Here is a 21,303-nt window from a genome sequence, read left to right as displayed (position 1 = left end):
AACATGACTGAAAGAATCTCTTTCTCTCTGATTGATGCATCTCTACCAAGCAGAGTGATGGGCAGACGCGGGTGCTCAGTGCGTCACCTGACAGGTGGTTATGATCAGCTGAGAGAAGCCGTGATCTCATATGTCTGTAAAGTAATTTCTTCCTTAAAGACATTATGTACACGATGAACCCACCTGACACTTTCTGCAGCATCACTTCTGTTCCCATGGAAACACCTGATGACCCATTTGTTCCATCAGTGTGGTGTGACATGGACGAACCAGCGTTCTCAGGTGTTTGGACACAAAAACAGAAACACCTCGTTCAGTTTGGTTGGCTTTATTAGAAAAATGCTGTTTATGTACAAAGTGCAACTCCGACGATAAATCGGAACTGGATTCAGTCCCTGTGCCTCACACAGAACCTGGTCTCATGAAGCCGGTTCTGAGCTGGATATTAAAGACCATTTTCAGGAACCTGATTGGTCAATAGGTTTGGGATGTGAATAAGCTCCACAACAACTGGTGGTGAAGTGTCACCACTTCAGGTGAACGTGGGTGGGATCCTCCTCCACAGACCGCCACACAGACAGTTCTTAATCCAGCGCTGCTCCCATTGCTTCATGGCGTTTGTCTTGTTGGGCGAACGGAGCATGGTCACGCAGCCGCACCTGAAAGAGGCGGAGCTTAGTGGTGTCATCATAAAAGTGGAATATGTGACATCACTTCCCATGGACTCACCTTGTGCAGGCTTTGCTCTCCTCGGTAGGACAGACGCCCATGTGAACACAACGCAGGTTATCCATTCTCTGGGAGCCAGGAGTCCTGCGAGCACACACAGAGAAACACACACACACACACACATATAATGTGTGTGGGGTTGTTATAGGAACTCGGCTGAAAGTCCTGTGACATCATTCGCATGTGACATGAACAGAGGAAGACGTGGAGGCTATGGTGTATCTGCTGCTCGGTCTGTGGCGTTGTTCTTTGTGCAGCCGTGTTCCTCAATGCCGGGTTTCAAAAATGGCTGTTAAAGGATTTTTATATGTATTTTGCTCTATTGTAGTTAAAAATCCCTAGTTGTTTAGCTTCATTTAAAACTCCTGCATACATTGTGTTTTGACAAAAGCTTGCATGAGGAAACTGCCACAGGAAACCTCACCCTTGCTGAGTTTGCTGAGATAAGCTTGACCAGTTCCTGTTGTGACAGTTTGAACATATATGTTTTATGCTTATCACCTTGGAAGGAGTTGTTTTGTACTCACAAGGGGTGGCGCCCTGAAATGTGCTACGTAAGAGCTGTCTATAAATAAAGAGAGAACCGATGTCTTGGCGCGTGTCTCTGTGGAGACATTGCCCATGTAGATCTACATGTCTGAGTCTGTCTTTCTTGCCTCCTGAGTTTCCTCTTAACAACGGCGGTTTTGATTTTCATAAAGGAGACACTCTCATGACTCATCGAGTGACCCCACTGACTAGCCAATTGGTGGCATGCAGGCTGCTGACACCTGAGATCGCTTGGAACCCTGACCAGTGGGTACTGAATTAGTACCTAGTACCAGGTACTACCACCTAATGGAAAATCGTAAAAACCGAGCCGACACGAGTAGGTTCGAAGGGAAACTGCAGTTATTGAAAGCTGCAGGCTCAGGTGTGCATTACCTGTTGAACACCTCCAGAGGTGTGGGCGGGGCGTTGCTGGGCAGGGACGAGGCCTTGCCAAACTGCAGCCTGAGTGGGTGCTTGCCCTGGAGCTTCACCATCACGCCGTCGTTGACGGGCAGCCAGTCCATGCTGGGCACCAGCAGCTGGCTCGGCAGCAGGCAGCACTCGTCAATCAGACTGTCGTCGGGGTCCTGGGGGGCGCCGTCATCCCGTGCTGAGTGACAGAAAATGGGAAACTGTTTAGTAGTGGTGACAGCTGAAAACTGCTTCAGCCTCTCTTTGACCTGAGTTCATGCTTCTCTCATGCGGAGCTCAGCAGGACAATTGTTTTCAGGGCTCAGGTGAAGTTGATGGTGACGAAGAGCACACGCCACACGTCTGTGGTTCTGGTCATGCCTCAAACTGGGATGATAAGTTTAGAGAAAATCTTGTTGAGTTCAGATTTGAAATCACAGAAATTGATCCTGGGGAGATTTAAACTGTTTAATAATACTGGATCAACGCAGTCATAAATCTATAAACTTACAAAAAAGGCTAAGCTACTTTCAGCTTTATGGAGCAGGTTGGAAGTGTTGACCCCTTTTTTTTTGTTTTTTTTTCCTTTTTAAATTTCCCACAAGGTAGGTGTTTTTATTTCTTCTCCTCTGTGCATCACTTGTATGGTCCAGATGTTCATCCAAGTCTCAGGAGCAGCAGGGAGGATTTCATATTTCAGGAATCAGTGGAGCAATCTGAGGAATCCTTCCAGAGTGACGACTGACCTGTAGCAGCAGCTAGCTGTGAGTCTGAGCTCAGGAATATTTACCGTTTCCATCTCACTGTCAGTTCTACCTACAGAACACCTGTTGCCAAACGCATTGATCAGATTGGTCAGATCTGTTTATTTCCATGTGAAAAACCCCCCCAACAAAAACAAACAGTAAATTAATTAAGAACAATTTGCACGTGGTGGTGAGTGATGGCCCGTCCCATTCTAGTCTGATCTGCTCTGAGGCTGATGGAGGCTTTCATCCAGTTCTCTCTACGCTACACATGGATGATTAGATGTTTTCCTCTCTTTGCTGGACGCTTCCTTCTCTCAAAACTGCTGATGGAACTGCATGGTGTTTGCAGTCGAGGACTTCCCATTTCACTCACGGCTCCTTCAACAACACCTGGAATCACCTGCACACCTTTGAGCTGATTCACTTTAAACAACCATGATTGAGGGAAGACTAACCCAAAACCTCAGATTAAAGCTGATAACCTTTGACTGAACGTGAGAGGACCTGAGGTCAGATAAACCGGCCCGGTCCTGACCCAGAGTGTGTTGCTTACAGCAGAGCCACAGCTTGGTGAGCAGCCTGAAGAGCAGCAGCATGCTGTCCTGGGTGTCCGACGTGGCGGTGAAGGTGGGCAGACAGCCGGGCTTCAGCAGACCCCAGATCCGGATCATCACCAGCATCTCCCTCAGCATCCCCAGAGACGCCCCGTCCCGCATGAAGCCAAACCCGGGCCGGACCATAGAGCCCTATGAGAGCAGCATACATAAACGCGGGGTCAGAGGTCATCAGCCAAACATGATGAATTCTAGTGAGTTCTGCTTCCTGGAGACGAACTGAGTGATCTACATCTGCTTACAGCTTTTGTTTCATTGGAATGGTTCCGAGTCACTCCTCCTAACCTGGAATAAGGTGTGTGCATCGGCACCCGACTTCACTTACCTGGTTGGGCAGGTTGGCGAGCAGGTACAGGACGAAGTCTCCCACCCACTGGATGAGCTGCTGCAGAGACTGCAGAGGAGGACCATCCAGTACAAACTCCTCCGTCTTCAGGTTGATCATCACCTTATCGATATCTGAGGAGACATGGAGCCATCAGCCACCACCCACACATGACGGGTCACCCACGCCACCTGCGGTCTCACCTGTGTCTGTGTTTTTGGCGCAGATCTCTGTCAGTCGGTCTCCAGGACTCTTGTCCGGCGTGTTGAGGACATGAGGCCTCAGCAGAGACTTGAGGGTGGAGCTGATAGCGATAAGCAGCAGCTTGGCATGGAAGTCACACGCTCGAGCCGCTGTCGCCGTGGAGAGTTTACAGAGAGATGCCTTCACTGCCACAATGCGTGTCGCCAGAACCTGAAGCAGAGAATGGCAGAGGGGAAGTCTTCGAGCCAGAAACATCAGAAACACCCCTTCCTGCGTTCTGCTGACTTTGATCATCTCACCTGTCCTGCATTTTCAAATTAATGGTAAATAATTACTGGGACTTTATTTAATAACGCTGATAGCATTCTTACAGCACCCTGTCCAGGTGCAGAGGAAGAGTACGCACGGTTGGGTTTCTAAAGAGTGTGAGCGCAAATTGCCTCCTCTTCATGTTCCTCCATCTACAAACGTTTCACTGCTCGTCCAGACCAAATTTAAGACAATTTTTTTTTTTTTTTTTTTTTTTTTTTAAAAACACATGTGCCGCCTGGTCCTAACCACAGGGACTACTTTTTGTAGTCTGATAAAAACCTGCTACTGTGATTCTGCCTGTAAAGCTGATGAGTGCTAACAGCTTCAGCCCCGTTCAGTCACTGAATTTTCCTGATTCATGAAGCAGAACATGAAGAACAAGACAGAAACGACGTTTGTAGGGTTACTGAGGTTGGGCTAGCTGGTATATAATGATGTGCTACATAGCTACAGTTAGCGTAATATAAACAAATTAGCAGAGTGAAGCTGGAGGATGAATGCTAACTTTTTTTTCTCCACTTGATAAAAGTTAACCCGCAGCTTCCCAATGGTTAGGGGCAAATGTATTGGAATGGCAGAAAAAAAGATGCTGTAAATAGACCAAACTTCAGTCAGGAGAACTACTAAGATAATCCATCCACAATACGAGGTTAGTCATTAACATACTGCTGCAGGGGCTGGACTGTAGTTACATAGTAAGGTTTTAAAAACTGAGCTTTAAAATGAATAGCAGTAATAAAAACCGAGAGAGGCCGACAGTGATCACTGACTGCTTTTAGGGTCTTGTTGAGATTAAATAGAAATAAAACATGTTAAAAACACAACAGCCTTAATAAACAGAGAGTAGTTTGGACCCAGAAGCAGGGTTAATATGTCATCACTTAAAGAACTGGCCTTGTGGTTTTCTCCCAGCATGCTTTGCTGACCTGCTGCAGCGCCTGGTTCTGCCTCATGTACTCTTCGTGCAGCTTCTCCACCAGGTTGTGCACCATGCTGGGCTGCACGTGCAGCAGCACGTCCCACCAGTCGTAACCCGTCACCATGCAGTACTCCAGCAGGAACAGCAGGTGACGCAGCGTCGTGTTCATCTCCAGCACCTGGCCCATAGAGGGCGATACACGCAGCATGTGGAGCTGACGAGAGAACAAACAAACAGATTAGAATTAGATTTCAGAACAATTCAAAGCAGCAACTGTCCAGATGTCAATCGACTTGTCCTCGGCTCACTCTCTGGAGACCTTATTTGGTTGTTTTGCTTTCAAATTTCTTATTTCACATTTCTCACCTACCTGAGTGAGTTACTTCACACACAAGTCTTGTAGGTTACAGAGATGTCAGGATTCCCGAGGAAACCGTTTCTCTGCTAAATTAATCGATCGATAAGAAACCAAACCGATCAATCTGATCTCTGATTGTTAACGTGTGGCGTTTTATTGATCTGGGCTGAACCAGAACCCAGCTGTGTGTCCTCACCTTGCCATGGTTGTCAACTCCAGCCAGAGCCAATGAGGTCCAGGAGAACTGCAGGGCCTTGAAGTGGACGGCGGGGCCGGCGGTTCTCTGGCGCTTGATGGCCGACTCATCTCCAGGGCGCTGTGCCGAGGAGGCGCCGTAGAACACGCCCATGGTGTGGAGGGAGAGGCGGTGCAGGATGTGGATGCTGCCATCATGAAATGCCAGAGCCAGACCTGAAACCACAATGACATGAGACGGTTACAACAAAGTCCTGCCGCCATCTTTAAAGGAAGCCAGACCAACCTTTAACTTCAGGGGTCAGCAGGGTGTCAGACCTGATGGTCCAGAACAAGCATTGCAGTTTAAGATTTGGTAATGCCCCAAAATAAAGTTCACCAGGTAAACTAAACACAGTGACATTACAATGAGGTCACTGTCTGTGGCTCCTCCCACCAATGCTGTGAGCAAACACTATGCCGTAGCAGACACTGATGCCATGCAACGCCTGATGTGTGTTCCAACCTGACAAGTCCCTCCAAAAATGTAACGTCACAGTGGCGCCGCCCACAATGACTGCAATTGGCCCATTTAGTACTCTGATTTCCTCCTACACATTTCTTCTTCTACTGCCATTTTTTCAAATCAACACGAGAACGATCACCTCAACCACAGAAACTCTGAGCTTGAGGAAGGTTCTTCGCAGCACGCGTGTACACCTCCCTGAAGAACAACCAGCCATTTCCAGCTCTGAGGCTCACCGAGTCCGGGGCAGAACTTGGTGTCTGACGCCACCTTCAGGTCAGTGTTGGAGATGGAGATTGGCAGCTTGGGCAGAGCGACAGCCGACACACGCTCCAGGTCGCTGGTGGTCGTCAGGATCCGCCATTTTAGGATGGTCGGCTGCTTCTCTCCCACTGTCAGAAGAGGTCAAATAAAGAAAGTCAGGGCATTAAATACAAAAGGTCAGTGGTCATGAACTCACACACACACAGTCTGATTCTTAAAGCCTCTTGTTACTATGTCAACCATTAGCTGGCTGTTACATCACTTCCTGCTGGTGCTGGGTCTTCTTACCCACTGGCGAACGGTGCTGGAAGATATTATTGACAGGAAGTCCCTCCTTCCTCAGAGACCAGCACTCCACGATGCTGCCGTTCTGATTGGACGCACACAGCAGAACCTGAAAAGTACACACTTCCTCTGAGTTCTGAAGGTCCTGGTGGTCTCGGGTTTAATGGCCACACTTGTCTTATTGATCTGACTGTGCACACTGGTCTTACTTGCTCAGAGTTCTCCCGGGTCAGGAACTTGAGGTGGGTGACAGCGGGGTACTTCTCCCTCCTCAGCGGGTCGGTGGTGCAACGCAGGAAAAGTGACGGCAGCAGCTCAGTGTCAATGCGACATTTCTCACTCACCACGCTGACCACCACCTGAAACAACCAAAGGTAAAATGTCAGGTTAGCATCAGAGGTGATAGCCCCTTGGTGACGCCAGCAAATGTCAGGTTAGCATCAGAGGTGATAGCCCCTTGGTAACACCAGCATCTTTGGTCCTTACCTTGTAGAACTGCACAGGCGAGGAGCTGCTGCCATCTGTGGCAGCCACCACAATGTTCCCTCCTCCGGTGAAGGCAATATCGGCCAACGCCACGCGCCCTCTCAGCCGGCACAGGCTCTCGCTCGCCGTCAGCAGAGCGCCACCCGGTTTCAGCAGCGACACTGTCACCAAACCACTCACTGTCACCGCCAGCCAGCCCTCCATCGGCTTACCGCCAAACAGCGTTAGGGACGGTGAAAATTTCACCCGAGAGAACTTCTCCCCGAAGTTTGTGGAGCCAGACTGAAGCAAGAGGAGAAGAGGAGGCAGGGCTTACTCAACTGGTCTCAGTGAGTATTAAGACACAGAGCTATCACTGCAACGAGCCAGCAGGTGTGTGCACATGTGTGGGCAGCTATTACCATCTCCACGTGCAGTGCCAGCTTGACACCATTGTGCAGCCAGCTGAGAGCGATGATGGGGTCTCCATCTAGCGAGCTCGACAGGACACTCTCCCAGCTATTCACCAGGTGATCCGACATCGACCAGCATTTGATCTGCCCGTCGCCGTCTGCAGACAGCAGCCGTGAGCCTGCAGCACGCGCAAACACACAGACACACACGTCACTTCCTGTCTCTCTCAGCAGAACGTGACACTGCAACATGTACTGTACATAAAGCAAGAGAAAAGCAGATTCTCCTGCTTGCACAGTCTGAACAGCTTATATCCGATTCCAATCCGATTCCAGACCAATAACAGTCAATCAATCAGCTGAGCTCATCTCCAAAACATTTAACTGAAGTCTCACCTGATTGGTCCCACTCCAGACAGGAAATGACCTCAGTGTGTCCAGAGTTGATGGAGAAAACATCCCAGGGGTGCTCAGTGTCGATGATATGGATCATGTGACTCACATCTGGAAAACAGAACATCAAGTTCAGCGTGTGTTTGTGTGTTCGCCTGTGTGTGTGTGTGCGCGTGTGTATTTGTGTACTCTTGTCGTCGTCCTCGCTCTTCAGGTCTGTGGTGAAGGCCACGAGGTTCCTGCAGGACCAGGAGCAGACCAGCGGGATGGAAGGGCAGTGCGTGCTCTTCGGACGCTTCTCCCACTCACACACATAGGCCAGTTCCATGATTCCACCACAGAAGAAGAATCTAGAGCCCAGGTGGATGCGTCACCTAAAAAACAGACCAGTCAGAGGGATTTAATCTTGTCAGCTGCTCTAATCACTTAAACACCAATTACTGACCTGTTTGTGTGGATAGAGCAGAGATGAACATGAGTGATCAGACCTCTGCCTTACCACTACATGTGTCAGACAGATGCATGAGCCACGGGCTCCCCAGTGCCACCTTTACCTGAAGTAGTGGAAAGTAAAGCTTTCAAAAGGGACACTTAGCCACTGGTACAGATATGTGAAAAAGCAAAGCACAAGTAGAAGGACAAAAGAAAGAAAAGGAACACACATGTAAAGAAGAAAGCTCTTAAAACATGTGGTTGTCCCCACTGGGCTTTCATCAAATCAGCAAAGATGCACAGAAAAGAAGGTCAGACACCAACTAGGGAGAATAAGAAGGACAAAGGGGAACAACACTGTAATCCCGTATGTAGCAGGTTTATCATAGAAGCATCCCAGTGTACTTCAGACCCAGCCACACACTCAGACACAAACTAAACAACAGTGTATGCTGTGCAGTGCCGTGCTGCAAGGAAAGCTCAAACCTGTACACAGAAGAGGGACTCAGCTGTACATCTGCATCTAAAAGTCAAAGGTCACTCTTTTGAGGATGCCAATGTTCACATTTCGGACAGAGAGGACTGATGGTTAGTGGAAGAAGCATCTATGTCCACTGTGCACGAACATCTTTGAACAGAGGGCGGGGTTTACAAAACCGACTATTTCCACCCAGATCCATACCTTGGCTCAGGTGTCCTCAACAGGTCACACGATGGGCTGGGGCAACATCGCACAGTGGTTTCACCATTAAACCCCATTGATGGTAAAGAGCCCCACCTTCTTTCATACCTTGGTTCTTATGTTGACTCACATGATCAATAGTGGGTAAATGACCCTCAGGATCACCTCCAATGGGGATTAAACACCTGGGACCCTCCACTTTAATTTGTAGAACTGAAGAAGCCTGTTGCATGAAACGTCTTTACAAACTTAAAGCAGTTCAGCTGCTTCCTTTTCAAACTGAGCATCAAACTGTTCACCCAGGCCGTGCCAAATAACACCATGGTCACAGTACTCAGTCACAACAGTGAATGAGCAGCTGCACTAGCCGCTAGCGTTAGCTCACCTGACGGTTTTCCGCTCCTGTCACGCAGATGAGAATGAAAATTAGCTGTTTTCCTTTTCCTGTTTTTAAGGCTGTTTAAAATTAACTTAGGGTCATTAAAACACCGAAACAGCAGACTTGAGTTGAATTCAGCGCTTTTTGCTTGCTGCTGTTAAAAACAAACCGCTCTCTGTTAAAAGGATGTGGGGACCCCGCGGCTGCCTCTACAGCTGCCTGACTATAAAACACTGACGGCACCCCGAAGCTCTACTCAAACAGCGTCAAGGCGAGACGTTTAAGCCACGTGTCATATAAACGTGTTTGTCTGTGAGATGACTGATATAACCTCTGTGATCAGTTTGATATCGGCTCTGTGCGACGAACCGGCTGTTTATCTGACGGGCGCCGCGGACACCCTCCTCTATCCCCGGGAACATTCTGCCCTCAGCGAAGTCTTCTAGGCGGAAAAAAAATTAAAAGATACCTGCATCGATTTTAGTTTATTGTGGTTTCCTTTACTAGTAGTTGTTTTTAATAATGGAAACTAAAGCTGAAAAAATATCCGACCTCGATGCATTGTCATCTTGTTCATCTGTCCAGAAACGTATTTTAAATCTGGTGTCAGGTGACTTTTTCTTTAGCTGTGAGTTCACACTGACAGGGTGCACAGCTAGGGATGGGTATCGTTTAGGTTTTATCCGATACCGGTGCCAAACCGGTACTTTTGAAACGGTGCCGGTGCTTAAACAATGGAAAACACAAACTTTGTCCTAAAACCTCTCATGTTTAGCTGGGGGGGGGGGGGGGGTAAAAAGATAACAATGTTAGCCTTTCCTGCAGCTATAGGGCATATATGGTGTCACTCTATCAAACAAGAAGACAGCCTCATGTAACTATGACAGTGTTTGCTAGTTCACCTTACCTGCATTAATTTAATAACGTGGTTAGCCTACTCAACGTAAATTACACACGAACAACATTAAGCTACTCACTCAGAGAAGAACGGCTGCTGTTGCCATCATCATCCGTCATCATTTCTGCTACACTGGCAGGGCTAGGGGCCAGGACGCTACTCTTCGGGTTCTTGGGGGATGTTGCTAACTCCGGGTCCGATAACAGGCACCACACCCGCAGTAGATGTGCTCGGTGTGAGGTCTTGCAGCAAGCTATCAAATACAGTGCATTTCTTGGCTTTTAAAAAAACGCTATGCGTCGCCAGGTGTTTCATCAGATTCGAGGTGTTACCTCCTTTGCACAGTATCACCTTAAAGCACTTGTTGCAGGCTGATGAGTTTGCATCTTTTGCTGTGAAGTACATCAAGACTTTTGACCGCTTTGCCTTGGGCATTTTTAATCTGTAGCTCTGCTCTAAAAGAACGTACGTACCTGGGCCTGCCTACTATCCTTGGAAAGGTAAAATGATTGGCTAGAATCCAAAGTGTATGACATCTCAAGAAAAAAAAAGCACCGAAATGTGCGCCGCTTTTCGGTCTGGTTACTACCGTTTATGTCAGAACATGGCACCGGATACCCATCCCTATGCACAGCTAGATTATGGTCTGATCCAATGATCTGCTGTATGAGTGAGTGAGTTCGATCCTCTGTTTTTTGATCACCTTCTGCGTTGTATCATGAGCAGGATGCTGTCCATATGGTTGGTTTTTGTGTGGGCTGAAGTAAAGAAAGACTTTATTGAGAAAATCACCTCCTCTTTTCCTGTCTCCTCCTCCCTGATCCTGGTTTTCTTCCCGATTAAAGAGAGTTCTTCCTCTCTGCTGTCACCAGGTACCCTCTGATGTTGTTGGTCGTTTGTATAACGATGAGGTGAGTGTAACCAAACAGTGTGTTTGGTTATTGTGTTTATGTTTTGTGCTGTGTCGGTGTATTTAAGTAAGCAAATGTATTTGTGTAGCACATGTCGGGATACAACAGGTGCTACAAAGGTGCTTTACATCAAATCAAAACACGAAACCAAAAAAACAGAAATGCAGGTAAATTACAAATAAACTAGAATGAAACGTCAGTTTAACCTCCTAGGACCCGGTGACCACATATGTGGACATCACATTTTGGGTTGTCTAGACCAAAATACAAACTTTTGCTCTACAGGGGCCTGATATCCAGTTACGGGGACATTATATTGCCACACTTCTATCAAAATTTAAAACGAATGTCCTCATATGTGGATCTCATTTTTCTCATAAACAAAAATCAGGTAAAAAAAATAATAAATAAATCTGGTAATTCTTTGTTTTTACATTCATCAGGTCACAATCAGCCCAAATAGCAAAGAGAAATTAAAAATGCATGCCATGAAACAGTTCGGGTCTTAGGTGGTTAAAGCAGTGAGAATCATTGTTTAATTTTGTGTGGAAGGTTTAGTGGTAATGCTGCTAAAAACACATTGTGAACCTTTGTTTCAGAGATGGGTTTGGCGTGCTCTGTTTGGCTACACTTCCTGTTTCTGGATCTTTTGGAGAAAGTTAGAACCCTCTGTTCAAGTGTTTTTCAGAAAGCAGGTAAAACTGAGCTTCCTGTCGCTGTGATTCTGCTATAATACTGCAGCTGTTGGCAGATGTTTGTGTCTTGCAGTGAACCATCTGAATGTCTGAGGACTAAAAATCATTCTTTATTTTTGATGCATCATGAAAACAATCAGAAACTTCCCGTGCTGCTGTGTCAGATTAAAAGTCTGCAGATAAACACTGGAACTCTTTTTTTTCTCTAGATGAATCAGACACGTTGTCTCTGTTTTAGGCTCTAACCAACGGACTGCTGATTAGACAAGGGGAACTGCTGTCATCTTCAAGGACCAATCAGCAACAGCCATTTCTGTTGGAGAGTCTTTAGAAACCACTGCATCCCAGCTTGAGGAGAAACTCAGTCCTGTATTTCAGGATCTCCTGCCCTGCTGCTTGAGGTCGAGTCCTGTTTCGGAGTCAGGCACACTCACTGGTTCTCCTGGTTGGCAAATCGTCCGGCCTCCCAGAGCAGAGCTCCCTGGTTCTTATGTCGATTGACTCGAGTCGACTCCACAACCTGAAAACAGGCCAAGACGACAAGGAGTTAAGGAGACAAGGAGTAAAGGGGTTAATGTTACAGGAGAAGCCCATACCTCGTTGTTGATCTCATCGACTGGCTGGATTCCTGCGTACTGTAAAGAAACAGACAAATAAAAAATAGACTCTGTTATTATTGTGCAGTTTTAAAACCTCAGTTCCAACAGTCAGGACACTGGTTGAACTGCAAATAAAAACAGAATGCAATCATCTGCAAATCCCATAAACTCATATTTTATCCACAATAGAGCACAAAAAACACAGTAGATACTCAAAATGAGACATGTTACTGACAAATCTGAGCTCATGTGGAATTTGGCAGCAGCGACTCGACCTAAAAGTTGCGACGGAGCAGTAAAAGTGTGTCAAAGTCCGGCAGTGCAAAAGAAAAGATCAAAGGTGAGCTGGCAGCAGGTCGGTCACGTGATCAGGTGGAAAAAGATCCTCTCAGAGAGGCGGAGCTTCTCAGAGGTTCACCAACCTGTTTCAGAATCACAGTCCTTGCTGTGAACATATCATCAACTACACAATAAGACATCATCAGCATATTCAGTGGATCTGAGCGCAGGGATGAGGCTGTAAATCAGTATTGGATTTCTGTGATCTTCAGCTGTTCGCCTCAGCTCACAGACTGATGTTATGGAAGAGGAAACATGGACCTGTCCAGATGTGTTGCTGCCATCAGATTCAACACGAGCTCATATTTTTATTCAAACATTTACCATGGTTAAACATTTTCTGTGTTTTCTGTAGTAAATAATATATTAGTTTAATAGATTTACAGATTGTTGCATTCTGGGTTGTTTTATAGTTCACACAGACCCAGCTTTGTTGGACCTTGGTTTTTATTTTATTCACTTCCATTTTATTTGTGCAGCATCATTTCATTGACAACTTCTAAATGATCATCTTCATCATCTCCTGAAGCAGGAAGAGGCTGAAAAAACAGAAAGAGCAAAACTACTTACTGCACTCTCCTCCAGCTTCAGTTTGGCTCGATACTCCTCAAAGTCCTGCAGCAGAGTCTCCGTCAGACCTCGCACCGTCAGTGAGGGCGACCGGAGCACCGCGGGGGAGGAGGGAGAGGAGGAGGTCCAGGGCCGAGCCGTGATGAAGGAGATGGAGGGCAGACGGAGGGAGGGGCGAGAAGAAGACACGCTGGCTGGTTTCTCTGAAACACCGTGGAGGAAATCATGAATGACGTCATATGTGACACGCTGTGATGTCATCAGTGTTTGAACAGCAGCTGTTTCCTCCAATCATGTTTTTTTTTTTAATTATTTAAATGGAAACAGAACTTTAAACAGGAAACACATTTAAGGTGGAGCTTTTTGGTTTTCAGTTATATTCAGTGGAATCGTTTTAAGGTGGAGCTGTGGTTGTTCCTCTAACGGCCAGCAGAGGGAGCAGTGAGTAAGTCCTCAAAGACTTCCATGTGTCTGTAGCTACTAGCTGTCTGGTAGTGTGATACCCACTAACATGTGATCACATTTATGTGAATTCATTTATATTTAAGCTATTTTACTTTCAATGTAAGTGATATTTTCATTTGAAAATGCCCTAAATTAACTAGTTTTAACTATAGACCTGGGAACTAGTCCGGGATATTTGTAGCTGCCGCTCAATTTTTGTACCAGTAGGTGTCAGTGTGAGACCATGGCTTGGCCTGTTGTTAGCAGTCTGCACTGTTTTCTCATAATGGCAGACATAACGACAAACTACGTCTCCTTGTCAAATCATTTCTTTCCTGCTTGCAGGACACATATATAGCTGTCTACAGGTGCTGCCACATGATACCTGTAACACTAGCTTCACCGTGTTTGTGCAGTTGGAGATTTTGGAGCATTTTTAATGACATCATCTGATCAATCGTATGGCTGCTGAGAGGTTACTATACCAACACACAGTCCAACAGGTCTAAGCTCCAGTTTGGGTGTGCAGTGAGATTTGAGGATTATAACTGGATGTTACTGAGCACTGGTTAGCAGATATCTGTGTCTGTGTGATACACCTGTACAGTCTGAGGATGCACACTGATGATGATCATGCAGGGAAACTGTTAAAACCGGGGGTTCATAAACCAATGATTAACATCACAGAGGTTGGGTCCATCTTTTATCTACATATTTATCTGCTCATAATGTCTGCTGTGAGACAGGGATTCTTAAGATTGCACTGCTGCAATGTTTTCCCAGCATGGATTCTCTAGATAACAGAATGTGCTGATTGGTCGTCTGCTCTGATGAGCGAGTGTGTGTGTGGCTTTGGAGCAGCTGTTACTGATTGACTGAAGTGGATCTCGGTGCTCCGCTGTACTTTGATCGTTTCTTTCGTTGAGTTACTCATTCTCTGATTTTTATGTAACAAGTTTACCTTCCTTCCTGCAGATCATTTTCACACTCCTTCAGTGGATTCCACAGACATTTAAACCTGCAGCAGCACTCTGTCTCTCTGCTCTGATCTCTGGGTCTTTTATTTTGAAGGTTTCCCCCTCAGCATCACCTGTTGTTAGTCACTTGTTAGTTGTTAGTCAGAACATCACAAACTGGGTGCTTATAAACAAAAAAAACAAACCCTGCTTGTGAAAATCTGATCACAGCAGCAGTATGGCGTTATTTTTGTCCCACTATTCTGAGCACACGTAAAAAAAAAAGTTTGCAAGTACAAGTGTTGCATTTTGAGGAGAAATTTATTTTGAGCAAAGAAAAACTAAATTTGAGTGAGCAAAGAGAGACTAAAGAGGGACCAAAACAGCCAATCAGGTTTTGCATCCAAGTCTGTGATTCGTTGGTTTTGTGGCACAAATATAACGGTGTACAGAAAGAGTTGAACGCACAGGGAGCAGAGATGTTGAGAGTGCAAGCGACACACTGTGAACAGGTCCGCAGAGATCTGAGCAAGAGCAAATGCAAAAACTGAGCAAGAGGGGCTGTTACTGTGTGTTTATATGGATAATAGCAAACACTGAAATACATTTACACGCAGCAATGAATTTTGTTCGCTCAAAATATAGCTTTTCTTTGGTCAAAATAAATTTCTCCTCAAAATACAACACTTGTAAAAAAAACAGCCAAGCGCAAATATGGTTATGGGTTACTGTTTGGCTTTGTGGACATTTCCACATATTTGACTTTTAAACCTGCTGATTAATTTAAACTAACAGTGATGAGATGTGTTTAACCTTCAGTCAGTCACTGTGACTGCTGCACACATCGTCCCGAAACATAATCATTTAATGCAACAGAGCAGGGTTACTGTGAAACAGCATATTTCAACCCAAACCTTTTCCTAAACCTAACCAAGCACATTTTAGTGTCTCGAGTTGAACGTGAAGGACAGCAGGGTGCAATGTGGGCCTCCTGGGAGGTTTTACTGCTGCACCTGATGCGTCAAACACACCTGATGTGTCACTCGGACACCATCGGACCAACAGCAGTGTTACATGGGTTTAATAAGGCCGGTGAAGGTTAGAGTTTGACCAAACATGGCCACCATCTCGTGTCAGAGTTTTTATGATGTCATAGTGTGATTAGTTTTTCCTTCAGACTGAGTGCTGGTGTGGACTCTGAGGAGGAACCGGGTTTGAGTCCAGGCCTGCTGGGGGGTGCCTCTGTTCGGACTCATAAACACCTCTGAAACACTGAGTCAGCAAATTCTCCCATGAGTCACTCTGATGTGATTGGGTAGGTTCAGTCCTGTTTCTGATACTTGGTGAACATTGGGCCTCGGAGAGGTGTGATAGTGTCACCACTGGACAATAAACTCACAAACCAAAGTGCAGGCTCTGTTTAGCAGTCGTGGTTTGGTGTGGGTCGAGTTAACATGGACTCTTTCACTATGCAATATGGGCCCAAAGCTTCTCTTCCATCTTCTAAACCTAGCTAACATACTATTGGTTGTTTCGACAGTGAATGACAGGAAGAAGATATGTGGTTGGTTACAAACAGGTGAAAATAGTTTTCCTTCAAAGATTACTGAGTAACAGCTAAGCCCTGTTCCTGCCGGAGTGGTGAACTTTGACCTGAAAACAGCCTCAAAAATCATATTTGGTCCTAAGCTGAAATTTATATGGAGTCTTTCCTGAGATATCGAAGGACTAAAATCTAATGAGGTCTGTAAACATCAAAGAACGTTTAGACGTGATTGGACTGTCAGAACAAACTGACATTGAGAGTTATAGGGCACTTTGAGTTTGCTGTGATCAGGTCAACAGTACGTACCTGTTTTTATCGGCGGGTAGAACTGACTGACGGCCATCTGGGTCGCTTGTTCCACCAGAGGAGCTGGAGAGAACAGCTGCTGTTTGGCTTCCTCCCTGGACTCCCTCAGCTCCTGCTCCCTTCTCAGAGCCTCCTCAATTTCCTTCTCAATGAAGTCTGGGGCTCCTCTTCCTCTATACTGCAGGCCAGTGGACTTCAGGCTCTCCCTCCAGGGCTGAAGGGCTGTTTCACTTTGAGGTGTCAATGCTGGGGAGGAAGTAGAGGAAAAGGAAAACACTTGATCCTGGTCGAGACGTCTTCTGTCCTGGACCCCAGAGTCTATCTCAATCAAGGAAGAGGGAACCGGGCTCATCTGTTTTTGTTCTTCAGGGTGTCGATGAGGACAGCAAGGAGATGGAAAGACTTCGCCTGTTTCAGACTCAGGCTGGCTGCTCTCCTCTGTCCACCTGTCCTTGTTTCCTGGCTCTGACTGACTTCTAGTCTCTTCGATCTCCTGAGAAGGATCAAGCTTACTCTGGTTCTCATTTTTGACCTCTTCCTGGACGATGAAGCTCACTCGAGTCTTCTCTTTGATTTTGATCGGTGCTGGTCGTGGCTGTAAGCGTTTGGTTTTGATCTCAACCATCTGCCCCCAACTGTCACTAAGCTTCAGGCCTCGAGAGCGGCGCAGGTTCTCCTCACGTTCCTGGATTAACCGAATCTCCCGTTCAATTGGGGTCTCACAAGCACTAGTGGACTTGATGGGTCTGTTTAGCTGCTGTACGTTATCGTTGAACACCCCATCATCGCTGACGTAGCCAACACCCACCTCCCCTGATAGCTCCTCCAGTCCAGAGTCCAGGTCATCAAACACGCTGCTTTGCCTGCTCAAACGTTCCTCAGTGTGGAACACTGTCACCTTCTTCTGCCGATATGCTTCGTCTTCTTCAGGTGCTTTAAACTGTGTTGCATTGTTACTTGTCTCCACCTTCTTTGGTGTGGTTACATCAAGATCTTGCCACAAATATGACCTCAGGTGTGTTCTTGGGGACTTCAGAGGACTGGACGGAGCTTTCAGCCGGTCCTGCTCCAACTTCAGAAACTGTTGTCGGACTGTGTTGAAGTTGATCTGCTCCTTGTCGATGGTTCCGGGCTCAGTGGGACGAGGGGGTTCTGGTCTGGAACTGACTGGCTTGTAGCTTAAACTGAAACCTTCTATCAGTTTGTTTGTAGACAGGTTCAGGTCCTCCTGGGAGCTCAGCTGGTCCTGAAACCCAGCACTCTTCTTGGGGGCTTGGGTACGAATGATCTCTTTGCGAAGCTCCTTCTCCTCTTCCTCACCAACCACTCTGATTCCGTTGTTTGCATCAACCTTGTACTGCAGGTCTCCGTTGCTCTCTGAGAATAGACTCTCTGGCTTCTTGCTGCTTGTGTAGGTCTGTAGTTTGAAGCCCTTCTCTTGCTTCAGGGTGGCCAGCATAGCCTGGCGCTGGGGTGAGACCATCCAGGCTTCATTCTGCTCAGCTTCAGGGCTTCTTGGATCTTCCACAAAGGAGTAAAACCCACAATGAGAGCCTGAGCTGCTGCCAGGACTGCTGGGACTGCTGGGTTGCCACTCGTCACTGGAGTTTCCCCCATCAGGCGACACGGTAATCTGCCGGGCCTGAACCACAACATCCTGAGACTCGTCGTCCTGCTGGGAGGAGACGATTACGCAAGGCTGACTGTGTGAAACTGAGATGCTCCTAAAGGCGGCGTCCAGGTCATTTGGACCTGAGGCTGGTCCAGCAATGGTGCGTAGGTCTGATGGTTGGAGCGTGGGGGACAGAGGCTTTAAAACCCAATTCTTTGGAGTGCTGTACATGGCTGCAGGTGGTGTGGCGGAGCCAGCATGTGACAGATGTTCTGACAGATGGTGATGAACAGAACTCGATGACTGAGATGTTGGAAAAGTCAAAACATCCTGATTGTTGCCCGCCGAAAGTCTCTGAAACAACAGGGAGGAGAGAATGGTTACTGTGGCAACCACAGAGGACAGCAATAGGGACAGGACAGTTTCTCTAGTAAAAGGAATCAATATGGAGGGCTGATTGGTTGCATTGGAAACATCCAGTTCAACTCAGTTTTATCTATATAGTGCCAAATCACAACAATGGTTTCCTCAGTCAACATAAGGGTCGAAAAGACTCAGATCCAACCAAACATGGAGCCGGAAGCTGAGACAGGAGGTCACAGCAGACCTGTTACCATTAGCTTAGCGGAAACTCTGGACTCAGACTGGAACATGTTCTTGAACAGAAGAGATATAGAAAATGTCAAACCTGATGGAGCAGTTGGGTGGAGCTGCTATGACCACTTAAAGAAGTTTATCAAATCCATAAACCTCAGAGCAAATTCTGAGCTTTCGGGTGACAAGGACTCGTTGACCTCATAATTAGGAATGTGTTTTATATGAACACTGTCACTAAACACGAGACACAGACAGGAAATGAGGAGAAGCAGAACCGATCCACTAATGACTTCCTGTAGTTTTCTCTGTACAGTCACTAAGTTTGCTGGATTTATCCAGCTGGGGGGCTGGTTCAGGCCCCTGGGGCACATGTTTGACTGCGGCAGGTCTGACCTGAACTGGGATCAGCAGCTGAGTTTTTATGGATGAAGTTTAACTGAATCCAAGGAACGATGGGTAAGTGATAATGTTTACAGCGACTCTCATAAAAGACAGACTGAAGTCATGTGACCGTTTACGGGAAGGCAGCTCGTCTTTGGTCATGAACTCTAATAATTAATCCACCATGGGATATAAAACAGATAAAGTTCATTGGCGTGTAGAAATCAGAGCTGCTCGGATAAAGGTGGAGGTCAGAGGGTCATAAACCTGCAGCAGTTCAAAGTTCAAAAGCTGACAAAGTTGTAAAAGTTAGCACGGAGAACTGCGGCTCAGAGGCGCCACCAATCAGCTGAGCATGCCAGGGTTACAGGTACACACACACCTGATTGCAGGACAACAGGTCAGGTGTGCTCCTCACCTGTCACAGAAATGGACCTCTGTTTCTTTGAGCTGAGTCTGAGTTTGAGCTGGACTCAGACCTGCAGTGACGGCCATCTATAATCTTCAGTCTGTGCAGGCTGGAAACACTGTGAGGTGCTCATAGACAACATTTCTTCTTCCTCTTTGCCATTACAGCATTTCCTGCTATCAGGAAACTCTTTATCCTCCCGCCTCCTCACACCTTAGCACCCCTGAAGGAGCTTCAGAAATCACTTCAGCACACAGCAGCTGCTCTGATACCCCTGTGGGCAGTTATATGGGCATCTACGAACTTTTACTCTGTCACGCCACTGGAACAGACCAGCCTTTCAGACGGCCTCTTCTGGGCCCCGGGCCTGTTATTTTATTCCCTGGTCTAAGTCTTGTTTCACCTGTTTGTCCAGAACTCCACCAGCCAAACACGAGCCCCAGATGACACTCCACTGATTCCTGGAGTGTTCCAGACAGCAGCGGCCTCAGAGCACCCTCCTGTCTGAGAACGCCTGATAAGCAGCTCCTCCTGCAGACGAGCCGCTGCTGTCACCTGATAACATGTCCGACAGTTTGGAGACCACCCAGAGACCCAGAAATTGATCCTCGGGGGGCAGGGCTGTAAAACTTTGCGTTTCGGGTGCTTTCATGAAGTAACCAAATCCTGGTCATGTGATGATCAATAACTAATAATAATTTAGCAGCAGTATTCAATACAAACTCTTCTTCACACCTTGGATTCAGAAAAGTGGCTCTCCCAGTCTCATCACTAATCAATGATTATAAATATCATTAATTACAGATGTTATTGATTACAGATGTTACTGATTACAGGTCCGATTGATCGTGTAAAGGTAGATCTGAGCTGATTTCTTACCTCTGATCAGTTTTCTGCCTGCTGCACAGCCTGAAGAGTGACTGACTGATGTGCTAAAGGTCACTGAATGCCCACTCACAGGCCCCGCCCCTAAAGCAATGTCCCGCCCCCAGAGACCAGTGTGATGTTTGTGTTTTTGATCACAGCTTCCTGTCTGAATCCTCTCAGATGTTCCTGTGGGGAAACCTAACAAGAACACCTCACAACACTTCAGCATCTAAGCTGTTTCTTCTTCTGCCGGCCTTTAATGATACTCCTAACAAGCAGTAGCACCCTGTGAGTGTTTTATGGTAAGACGTAGAGACGCTGAAGGACAGGAGAGTGGCCTCAGCTTATGATCGACGCTGGATCATAAAACTGAAGGCTTAACTCCTGCTCGTTAGAGCACCCCCTGCTGCCCCCCTCAGCTGAACTGCAGCTTCTGTAACACAATAAGAAGTAGAATGACCTCTGACCCTGGGGACAGAAAGTGCGTGTCTCACCTTCGTCTCCTGGTCCAGACTGTGACACAGAACCTGCCAGGGAGGCGTGTACCTGAACATCCTGCCGGTCTGAACTGGATCTGACCAGTTCTGGTTTTGGATGATGATGTTAGTCAGACTCTCCTGGTCAGCAGGAACCAATCACCATCAGCCCTGAAGCAATGGTAGGAAGTTACTAAGGAGCTGTACCTTTTCAAAATAAAGTGATCAGAAAATTATGGATTTGTTTATGTTCTTAATTGCAAAAATATAAAAATATAAGAAACAGATTCGTCAAACAGATCATCCATTTCTTTTTGTGGTGATAAATCTGTAGATGTTGCTGTACGAACTGCTGAGATACCAGGTTATTTTATATGGTTTTAAATTATGATTTTTTTTATCTTGTCCATAAGCGTATGACTACATCTCCAGCCTAATCGGTCTAATTATGGCTGATTTTATTCTTTTCTTTGTTCAGACTGTTCTGAATAATCATTCATATATTTGCGGTAATGTGTGAGGGTCTTTGCCT

General features: G+C 46.6%; 2 protein-coding genes across 5 annotated transcripts; both read right to left on the bottom strand.

The window, feature by feature from the left end:
- Positions 1–312: 312 nt before the first annotated feature.
- med16 (mediator complex subunit 16) lies at positions 313–10,164 on the bottom strand. 3 transcript variants are annotated; one of them, XM_031743524.2, is made up of 17 exons: positions 9,172–9,539; positions 8,118–8,226; positions 7,862–8,046; positions 7,676–7,783; positions 7,289–7,458; positions 6,888–7,169; positions 6,611–6,760; positions 6,405–6,510; positions 6,089–6,244; positions 5,349–5,563; positions 4,802–5,008; positions 3,563–3,773; positions 3,360–3,493; positions 2,974–3,166; positions 1,654–1,870; positions 730–813; positions 313–659 (listed from the first exon to the last, which is right to left on the bottom strand). In XM_031743524.2, the coding sequence occupies exons 3-17, from the start codon at positions 7,998–8,000 to the stop codon at positions 533–535; spliced, it is 2,499 nt and encodes an 832-aa protein (XP_031599384.1). In that variant the 5' UTR covers positions 8,001–8,046; positions 8,118–8,226; positions 9,172–9,539; the 3' UTR covers positions 313–532. The 3 variants fall into 3 exon arrangements, with proteins under 3 accessions (XP_031599384.1, XP_039462785.1, XP_031599383.1); XM_039606851.1 differs by lacking the exons at positions 8,118–8,226; positions 9,172–9,539 and adding an exon at positions 10,143–10,164; XM_031743523.2 differs by lacking the exon at positions 8,118–8,226.
- Positions 10,165–11,757: 1,593 nt separating this feature from the next.
- LOC116323244 (mitotic spindle positioning) lies at positions 11,758–20,946 on the bottom strand. 2 transcript variants are annotated; one of them, XM_031743525.2, is made up of 5 exons: positions 20,308–20,411; positions 16,430–18,395; positions 13,178–13,380; positions 12,266–12,304; positions 11,758–12,189 (listed from the first exon to the last, which is right to left on the bottom strand). In XM_031743525.2, exons 2-5 carry the CDS (start codon positions 18,270–18,272, stop codon positions 12,100–12,102), a joined length of 2,175 nt encoding a protein of 724 aa, XP_031599385.1. In that variant the 5' UTR covers positions 18,273–18,395; positions 20,308–20,411; the 3' UTR covers positions 11,758–12,099. The 2 variants fall into 2 exon arrangements, with proteins under 2 accessions (XP_031599385.1, XP_039462786.1); XM_039606852.1 differs by lacking the exon at positions 20,308–20,411 and adding an exon at positions 20,790–20,946 and having other exon boundaries at positions 11,760–12,189.
- Between the last annotated feature and the right edge of the window lie 357 nt (positions 20,947–21,303).

Source organism: Oreochromis aureus, linkage group 23 (assembly GCF_013358895.1).
Source record: "Oreochromis aureus strain Israel breed Guangdong linkage group 23, ZZ_aureus, whole genome shotgun sequence".
Classification (NCBI taxonomy): domain Eukaryota; kingdom Metazoa; phylum Chordata; class Actinopteri; order Cichliformes; family Cichlidae; genus Oreochromis; species Oreochromis aureus.
Note: the sequence above shows the minus strand (reverse complement) of the source record. Positions and strands in the feature narration are given on the sequence as shown.

What these genes read in the sequence shown, in the direction of transcription:
- med16 (XM_039606851.1), bottom strand. Translation starts at nt 8,000, where the DNA reads ATGGAACTGGCCTATGTGTGTGAGTGGGAGAAGCGTCCGAAGAGCACG. An exon ending in TCGCCAACCTGCCCAACCAG is followed by an intron (nt 3,167 to 3,359) that starts GTAAGTGAAGTC and finishes CTGCTCTCATAG; the next exon opens with GGCTCTATGGTCCGGCCCGG. An exon ending in CCTCTGGAGGTGTTCAACAG is followed by an intron (nt 814 to 1,653) that starts GTAATGCACACC and finishes GTGTGCTCGCAG; the next exon opens with GACTCCTGGCTCCCAGAGAA.
- LOC116323244 (XM_039606852.1), bottom strand. Translation starts at nt 20,849, where the DNA reads ATGTTCAGGTACACGCCTCCCTGGCAGGTTCTGTGTCACAGTCTGGAC. An exon ending in TGAAGCTGGAGGAGAGTGCA is followed by an intron (nt 12,305 to 13,177) that starts GTAAGTAGTTTT and finishes GTTTCTTTACAG; the next exon opens with TACGCAGGAATCCAGCCAGT. An exon ending in TCGATGAGATCAACAACGAG is followed by an intron (nt 12,190 to 12,265) that starts GTATGGGCTTCT and finishes GCCTGTTTTCAG; the next exon opens with GTTGTGGAGTCGACTCGAGT.